Source organism: Plectropomus leopardus, chromosome 8, assembly GCF_008729295.1.
Source record: "Plectropomus leopardus isolate mb chromosome 8, YSFRI_Pleo_2.0, whole genome shotgun sequence".
In the NCBI taxonomy this organism is placed as follows: Eukaryota; Metazoa; Chordata; class Actinopteri; order Perciformes; family Serranidae; genus Plectropomus; species Plectropomus leopardus.
The window spans coordinates 3461162-3470523 of NC_056470.1; the positions used below are offsets into that span (position 1 = coordinate 3461162).

A 9362-nucleotide genomic window follows, 5' to 3' on the forward strand; every position below is an offset into this window, starting at 1 on the left:
TCACTGTTCAAATTCTCAGGTCATTCTGCTACTTTCAGTGACCATGTGATCCAACGAGCAGCTGCTATTCACAGAAAACCTCAAACTTTGCATATGGCTCATGCAGCACTTATTGTGTTCTGTGATATAATTTGGTGGAAAATTATTGATGTTGGAGGAAGTAGAGGAGAAGACGCTGGCATTGTGTATTTGCCGCTTCTCCTTTCCAAGTTATCATTTTATCATGTAGCACTTTGAGATTTGTTTCAAATGTAAAGTGCATTATAAATAAAACCCATTATTATTATTATTATTATTATTCTTATTATTATTATTATTATTATTATTATTATCATCATGATTTAGATCTTTTACTCAAGTAAAAATAGAAATACTGCACTGCAGAAATACTCTGCTCCAAGGTAAAGTTCTGCATTAAAACCTTAAAGTAAAAGTACAAAAGTATTGCCATAAAAAATAACTGAAAGCACCAAAAGCAAAACTAGGGGAGACTGGGTAGTCCAGTCTCTGAGTAACTGAGAAAAATGCAAAAAGTTTTTCAACCGTCCCCAGTCTCCCCTACTCCTTCTACAGGATTTCACTCATTTCTGAAAAATAAATATTAGATCACTGGATTATAACTATTGATGCGATAATGTCGTCATCACTTTAATGTTACAAGTAGTTTAATCTACATGGATGCATAATGAATCCATTATTTGTTAAATGTGGGACAAATAATCATAATCTGTGAAGTAACTGGTAACTAAAGCTAAGTGACGGAGTAAAAGTACAAGTAGAGTAGAAGTATAAAGCAGCAGGGTATCTATCACACAGATGACAACGATGAAGCTCTTGTCCCATACGACCTCAGAATTCCGTTTTTTACAACTGTAACGTAAACGTAACGTCCAATCTAAATAACTGCGCGACTGAGAAACATTCCACAAACAGGCGTAAACTGCAGAACTACTAACGTTACCTTGTTCAGACACTCAATCACTTTGCTCATGTAGTCCCGCTGACAGTCATACGGAGGAAACGGGAAATCCACCGTCACTCCGTTCACAGTCAGTGAAGGCATGTTTGTCTCCTACCGTCAGCTCAGCAGCAGCATCACCTCAGCGACACAACTGTCGCTGCTAACACTGACGCACTTTGTGAAGACTCCTCGCAGTCCCGGTTAGCTGACCGACACTCTGAAACGGTTGAGAAGCGGTAAGTATAACAGTTAACACAAACTGCTATGGTCTCACTCGTGAGTACTGCAGCTCGGACTCAGCTCTGTGTACATCACGGATCTATTATAAATGGTGTACATGCCTGAGTTTACCGCCCGCTCCCCGCTTTCACTCCACTGCTCATGCGCACTGTGACGACGTAACTCTGCTGCGTTCAAATACCCACATTACAATCAGACGTATTGAAATACCTGAGTGTGATAACACTAGTTGCATTCCAAAGGGGGAGTTACATCAGATTCATGATACCTGTTGTCTTACAAAAAATATACAGATACTTGGGAAATGATCCATTTCATTTTATAATGAATTAGTTGTGATCAATTTGTAAATTTTTGTTTTCAGTTTAAAGGTCTCATAATAAGCAAATATCAGGCACATACATGCATTTTAGGTTTTTACCACGTTTACATGCTTTAATGTTCATAAAACACATTTCTTTTCTCACACTGTCTTCGTGAATACATCTGTTTTCGCCCTCTATCCGAAACGCTGTTTTGGCACCCGTCCCTCTAAGCCGAAAAAGCCCAGTCTGCTCTGACTGGTCAGATTGGTTGGTCTGATTGGTTTTCAGGTATTCAGCATGTGAGGCAGATATAGTCTTAAAATGGTGTGCACCATTTTGCTACAGTTTCCAGCTTGAACAACACGTTTCCTTAAAAACATGGCTTCGAGGTGCATTTTCTTGTGTTTGGTAGGTGTGTCAAAGGTGAATCCAATCAGCAGCGCTGTCATATAAACCAGATTCTGGTAGATCTTTTTTATTGTACTTATTATTTTTTTCACACTTGCTTTGGCAATGTAGATGTAAGATTTCTTGCCAGTAAAGTCCAGCTGAATTGAATTGCCATATTAAAAGTGTGACACAACAGGATGTACCATGCACCACTGTTGTTGTTGTTTTCTCTTTTTTTTAATAACCTTTCTACAATGATTTTACCGGGCTGAATGCAGCCCTGATGTCATTCGCATACACTGCAAAGCATTCTATCAGGAAATACAAGGGACCCATTTAGAATTTCAAGTTTGAAACAGTTCACATTTGTGACATCACAACTCCACAAAAGTCCTGATGGTTCATTTACAGTTTGGTATGTACAGTTTGTTAATACAGGTTGTGTGCATGAACTGTGCTTTTTGATACTTTCACAGTATTTATATAGAACTTATACCTGCTTATATCAAAACTACATGAATCGATGAATGTATTTTTTAAAGCAGTTAAGCAAATAACCCTTTGAAACCTGGAGTAGCATCACTTTCCTCGTGCTGCTTTCAGGTGCCTTTCACATGTATTTAAACCTTTCAGCTCTGAGCAAACTGATATAAAAATATTGGTATAGCTATATAAAATTATTTTTGAAAAAGCTAGGGAAAAATGTCTTGGGGGGAAAAAAGCTGGGAAAAACTCTAATTACATATTTAAAATTATGTTACATAATTATTATAACTCAAAGCACTTTTCCTGGTCATTGGTCTGTTTTTTTAAACTTTATTTCTTTTATTATTTACTGTCCCCCCTATTTTGTGTACTTTTTACTAATTTCTTGTTAATTTTTAGGTCATTTCTTTCTTTAGTTGCTCATTGTCTACTTAACATATCTTTAAAAGAAATCAAGCAGATTTAAAGAGTTTAAAGAGGACTTTATTTAGATATGTTTGTTAATCTTTACTTGGCAATGTAACATAGCTAAAGCACATACAGTGTGTGAAAGTGAAAACATTTGGTTTATTATTTTTAAAGTCCACCTTCATATGAACTAGAGTAGCTGTGCATCATTTTCCCACTCATGATTGTTCATCAATAATTGGGTTCAGTGATGTTAGTTATTTTTAGGCTCAAATCTGGATGTTTTTTACTACTGACCACAATGTGTCTTTAACAACACTGAGCACTGCAAACACCCAAAATTAGCTTGAAAGGATCACTGCAGAGCTCACTTTAATTCATTATTCAGAAACATTCAAACTGCTGTTTCAAGAAGTCACTGTCCACACCAGATAATTACACAATTTACAAGTCATCATTTATTGGGTCTTAGTGGAATACAATAATCATGAAATACAGCAGGTGGGTGTGGGACAGCCTACTCCTCTCCAGCTGTGGGCAGACTGATCTTGCTCGGGTCATAGTAGTTCTCACTGATGAGAGGAAGTCCCTCCTGCTCCCTCTGCACGATCAGACGCTCCGCCTCCCTCCTGGCCCACTGCCGCATGCTGCGAGAACACACAGAGGAGATACAGATGGACAGAGAGAGAGAAGGAGTGAGAGAGAAAGACAGAGAGATGATTAACTTCTGGTTAGTGTCATGCTAATCAGTTCAATTCTTCATATTAAAAATTAAAAATAGAAAGCTGAATTCAATTGTACAAATTTGTATTTTTCATTTGTCAAATCAAAGTAGAATTAAGATTTTTAAATCATTTTTAATTTTTTTTTATTTTTAAAATGTTGGATAGAGAACGGAAACTTGGAAAACAGAAAATCATACAAACCTTAACCAATCAGACGTAAGCCCGCCCTCTCAGGCAGCCCAACACGCAAACAGAAAAAAACCCTCTGATTTTCTATTTTCTCGTTCTCTATCCAACATTTTAAAAATTAGAAAATTTTAAAAAATTACACAATCTTAATTCTACATTGATTTGACAAACAATAAACACAACCCACCTCAATCAAATCAATTTGACTAGCCGGTGGAAGGCCACCACAAAAAGCAGGAAAGCGTGAAGAAATAAGGTGTTCAAGGCAGGAATATCCCGGCGTTATGCCGCCTCGCTGTTCTGTATAAACCATCAGATCGCTGAAAAGGGGGACAGAGTGTCTCGCCTCTGAGCCGGGACAGGAGGTACTGAAATGAACTCTGTGTAAAACTTATAGCCAGGAAGGCGAGATCGTGGACAGCATGAGAGTGATGTTTTGACGAAATGTTTGCGGCCCTATTACGCCCTCTTTGTGTAAAAGTGGCTTTTGACTCTGTCATTTGATAGAAAATCATGACTCAGCAGAACTGTCACCATGACATGTGACACACCATCCCATGTCTAACCATGGCAGCATCTGAAGAGATGAAGTGAGTACTTACCCGTGATCTGGCAGGTAGTGGATAAATGTTCCTCCAATAACCAGAGCCACTGAGATGCCGAAAAAGAAGCCCAGTCTCATGTTCCACTCGTCCACCACAGGGTCAGTGGAGAAGCCATGGTAATCTGGATTCTGACCGGCACAGAGGAGAGGCATCAGAGTCAGTCCGTACCTTCAGCCGTTTCACTGACATGTCTACATTCTGTTCTATTGATTAGTTAGGCCGCCTTGGATCAAGACCAGACTGCAAGGAGTTTTTCAGGGTCAGGCAAAAAAAAAAAAACATTCAGTCTGCCATTGGCTGGCTGCTGTACTCTGCTTCCTCCAGCCCTGACCAACGCAGACTGATAGACATGAATTCATCATTATTGCAAGTAATCACGTCTTTTACTCTGATGCACCTAAAAAGCAGCCACTTGTTCTCAGAAGAGCCATAATAATCTGAACTACGATAATGAGACTTTTATCAAAAGTGGGACAAGTGATTTTAGATCAAACATGGCTGCTGTGTCCAACAGCTAGTTAGTCTATTTTCTCACAAAAATAGCATTAAAGCAACATGTGAATATTCCAAGTATCAAGTAACACCTAATACTGTTCATCCTCAGAGCTGCACTGCTTTCCAACCACTAATGAGAGAAAAAACAAGTTACTGAATTGAATTTTAACTGAATATAAATTGGCTACGTATCTCTTTACTGTCAGAGATACAAAGCAGAAACAGATCCTGACCAAATATAAACACACACCCCTTTTACACGTTTAGAGGTTGAAAAATGAAAGCAGATCAAAACATTCAGTTATTTTTATTTTATATATAAAAATTACTTAAAAATAATGTTTCACCCCTAAAATGAAACTAGTATGCCAATAAGTTTTTGTATTTTTTTCTTTTTCTTCTTTTTTTTGTTTTTGTTTTGACAGGACATGATTTTCCCCAATACCCAAAAACTGGTGAATATTTCCTCAAGAAATATTACTTCTTAAACTTCACAGAGCTAGATGGTGGTGATAAACAATAGATGATTTTGGGGGAGGGACATGCAGCATACCTATAGCCCATGTTTAGCAGGTTTACCCGTGTTTGAAAAACCAGTGTGCACATACTAATTTTGGTGCGAAAGGGTAACATGTGACTGCATGTCACAAACTGGGGGACACATCGTTAAAACAACATCACTGATGTGACAAATAGTTATCTCAACATAACATCTTAACTCATAACAAACCATTACACACCATTAAATAGCAGCTCAACGTTTTGGCGGAAGAAAAAGAATCGGAATAATAACTATAAAATTTCAGCAGAAATTATGAAGGGTGTCTGCCGCTGAGGGGCCACTAATGTATGTGAGGAGGAGGAAGAAGAGGGGGGTGGCCACACTTACACACAGGGCCAAAAGGCACAAGTGCCAATTAATGGCCATTAATTACTTACTGGCATCTTTAATTGCCTGCAAGGGCCATTTAAGGGCCCCCTCCACCTGAGTGGCCACAGGGGTCAATCAATGGCTCACTTCGGGATATGTGTTGTATGTGTTGCGCTGACCAGTAGTAGGTTTCTTATATATAATGATTTTTTCCTTGCATTTTCTTTTTATCCTAAGCATTATCTCCTAGCTTTTAAAAATAATTTTCTCAATCCAATAAGGTTCTTTTTTTTTTGCAATTTGAGCAGCATGTCTTACCAAGTTGCTCACTGCCTTTGCCGTGTTTTGTTATAATGGACTCAATAAATAAAACTGACTTGACCCCCATATTTCTGAAACAAATCAATATGCTAAGGGTTCAAATTTTTAAATGAAAGTTGTCTGAAAACAGCACAAGAAAAGTGAAGTCGCTCCAGGATTCAAAGGGTTAATAATAAACATGCCTTTTTTATGACATCTGTCCATTTGCAGTTTGATGTGTGATAGATGTAGTGAGGTCTGATATTGTACAGTATTAGCATTTACCAATCTAAGGCAGTATTTGATGTCCATCTGTAACTGCTGCCAACTGCAGCTGAATTAAAGTCAGTGATTAAAGTGTAACTTAATGTGTGTATTTATTTTATTTGCACCATTTAAAATGTATTTTTGATAGTTAAAGAAAAGTATGTCACATTCACACTGAGCTTTCAAAGCTTGATTGGACTCAGTTCTGGGACAAGACAGTGTGTTTTATTCGCCATCAAATAGTCACCATTTAATATCGCTTACAGATTCTTATGGATCAAAAAGCACAGAGACAACCTGCGATTGTCCCACCATAAGTAACGACAGTGGACTTGTCAGCCAGTGTTGTTGAGAAACATTTTGTCATGCTGTGTACAAACCAAACCAACGTGTAGCTCCAGCTGGTTGCTTTTAGCTAAGTTAGCTGCTGTAGCTCACTTCGGATCTATTTTATCGTTGTGACGCTCCACATAAGCAAGCCACTGTCTGTATGTCTCTGTATGCGGCATTAAGCTAATTTTTGTCCGCTCAGTAACATTTCACGTTAAGTGACTCCAGTTAGCATATGACGGAGAGGAACTCACCTTGACATAAGGGCTGACCTCACCGTGTCCAGCCTGCTCCGCGGCGGGGTGCAGCTCCGTCACAGCCGTGGAACCAGCGGACCCACTCGGTTTGGACTGGGACACGAACCGAGCCGGTGCATTAGAGAGTAACCGGGGCAAAGCGGGCCCGAACCGCGACAATCGGGTCAACATTTCACTTGTTTGTGATAATTTTGATCCGGAACCGGAAACTGTAAGTTTTAACCTCTGTTCTTCTTCGTTTCTTCGTTTACAAAGGCGCATTGCCGCCATCAGGAGGCCGTCCGCGGTACTGCAGCCTGACGACCCTGCTGTAGTGGAATGGAACCTAGGATCTATTGTACATCAGTACAAATTTGGAGTACTTGCACTTTACTTAGTATTTCCTACAAGATTTTTGGATAAAAATCATAAGAAAAGTTTATAAAATGGGATGTTTTGTTCTAAATTAAATTATTTAAAAGTTTATACAAGTACAGCTGCAAGGAGAAGTCTACAAATCATTCAGTTTACAGAAAATAAATTGCCAACTGTTTTGATGTCTTTTTCTAGTTTTTTTTTTTCTATAATTAAATTTTGAGGTTTTGGGTCTTTTTTCCTCTATATATTTATAAATAATTCAGAAATATGGGGTGTTTTTTTTTTTTTTTTTTAAAAAATGAAAAAGGGGTTTGGGGGGTGTTTTCCCCCATATATTTTCATGTTTTTTTCTTTTTTCAATTGTTTTTTTTGTTTATAGTTTTTTTCTGCATTGGGTACTTTACTTTTAACACTTTAAGTTATTTTTCCTCATTATACCTACTCTTACTAACATTTTGCAGGACTTTAACTTGTAACAGTGTTTTCACAGAGTGGCATTAGTACTTTTACAAAAGCAAAGGATCTGCATACTTCTTCCATCAGACTTACAGTAATTCCAGTGTTAGGCCAACATAACACACATGACTGCATTTTAAGCTCTGCATTACTTTGAGCATGCTGTTGATGTGCTATTGGTTATAGATTATAGAGTGAGTGCTCCAGAGATTATGTTTTTCTGTAGGTCGATGTAGAAGTTACTGATGTATTTTATGTCATAGAACAAAACGTTAAAGTCTCTTCAGCTTGTGTGAAGCACAGACCTTATTTAAGACACCAAAAACCCATTAAAAAAGCACATTGACTTCAAGATGAGGGAATCAGAGGTGCTGAAATGTTAACTTAATGCCAGCTTTTATGACTTATTCCCGGGGTTCTCTATTAGCAACACTGTATCATAATCTTTACTCTATACACTTTTGTCAACATTTAAAGTGGGTAACTTTTATGAAAATAACTTCTGTCATATTTGCTGAAACTGTAACTGTATCCTAACAGTAGAACATGAGACAGATAATCTGTGAAAACATCATGTTCCTCCTTGCAGTGCTTCTGATGGCATTTTTAAGAATTCCCGGTGCCTTAGCAAAAATAACCAATCAGAGCCAAGGAGTCTCTAACACAGCTGTCAGTCATGAATCACTGCTCTTGAACTGCTGTCGAGCTGTTAAACTAGGCAGCACAGACCAAATATGAATCCAGATTCTGTTCCTCCATTTCTATTTCTCACCTCGGATGTTTCAGAAACATATTTTAGTGCATTGTTTAGCTTTAACATGTTCCCTCTGTCTGATGGGCAGTGTCTGGTTTCAGTTGGATAGTTTTCAGCATGGTGGCCTGGCTACAAACTTTCTCATGGCATGACATGATTGACAGCTGTGTTAGAGACTCCTCGTCTCTTATTGGTTGTTTACATTCAGCCTGGGTGGATTCTTGAAAATGCCATTAGAAGCTCTATGAGGAGGCAGAGGAGCATTACATTTATCAGAGACTATCTGTCTCACTCACTACTGTCATGATATAATTACAGTTTCATCATATATAAAAAAAAATTAGAAAAGTTACTAACTACAGCTTTAATGCTTTCACAACGTTTTTCAGTGAAATCAAAAACACAATCATTTTTCACCCAATCAGTTGCATTGATTATTTATTTGTGTCCGATTTACAATCAGTAACATTGTTGTGTTGTATGATTAAAAAGTTGAACTTTTGTGCACATATATAATTTAATGAAATAAACAAATCTTTTTTTTTCTTTTTTACAAATGCACATATTGCTAGCTCATAGTCCAGCCAGTCCAGTTACTTCAGTTATTTTTAAATATGCTATTAAATACTGATTTACAAAAGGAGGCCAAACCAAATGTAAGAGTAATTACCACAATAATCACAAGGGTCTTTCTAAAGACATGACAGTTACTTTAGTTTCTGCTTAAAACAGAAGCACTCGTCAAAGAGGGAGTACCCTGTTAGAGGTGGAGCCATCACACTTCCTGTTCAGCCGTCTGCATCACAGACTGCTGATTCTACACATCATATAGGCCACTCAAAAGTAACAATTTAGTCTTAAAGGTAAAGAATTCTGAGAGAACAACAAACAAATAAATCAATTTAAAGATACACTCCCTGACTTTGTTCTGGTGCCCTCATATTCCCAAATTTTTCGACATGACTT

General features: G+C 37.8%; 1 protein-coding gene across 1 annotated transcript; it reads right to left on the bottom strand.

The window, feature by feature from the left end:
* Window positions 1–3225: 3225 nt before the first annotated feature.
* Window positions 3226–7045, bottom strand: ndufb11 (NADH:ubiquinone oxidoreductase subunit B11). The gene is made up of 3 exons (XM_042492035.1): window positions 6827–7045; window positions 4307–4437; window positions 3226–3437 (listed from the first exon to the last, which is right to left on the bottom strand). Exons 1-3 carry the CDS (start codon window positions 6998–7000, stop codon window positions 3308–3310), a joined length of 435 nt encoding a protein of 144 aa, XP_042347969.1. The 5' UTR covers window positions 7001–7045; the 3' UTR covers window positions 3226–3307.
* Between the last annotated feature and the right edge of the window lie 2317 nt (window positions 7046–9362).

Excerpts from the sequence above, each read along its gene's own strand:
- ndufb11 (XM_042492035.1), bottom strand. The coding sequence starts at position 7,000 with ATGTTGACCCGATTGTCGCGGTTCGGGCCCGCTTTGCCCCGGTTACTC. Across the intron at positions 4,438-6,826 it reads AGGTCAGCCCTTATGTCAAG|AATCCAGATTACCATGGCTT; the intron begins GTGAGTTCCTCT and ends TGTGCCGGTCAG. Across the intron at positions 3,438-4,306 it reads CACTACCTGCCAGATCACGG|CATGCGGCAGTGGGCCAGGA; the intron begins GTAAGTACTCAC and ends GTGTTCTCGCAG.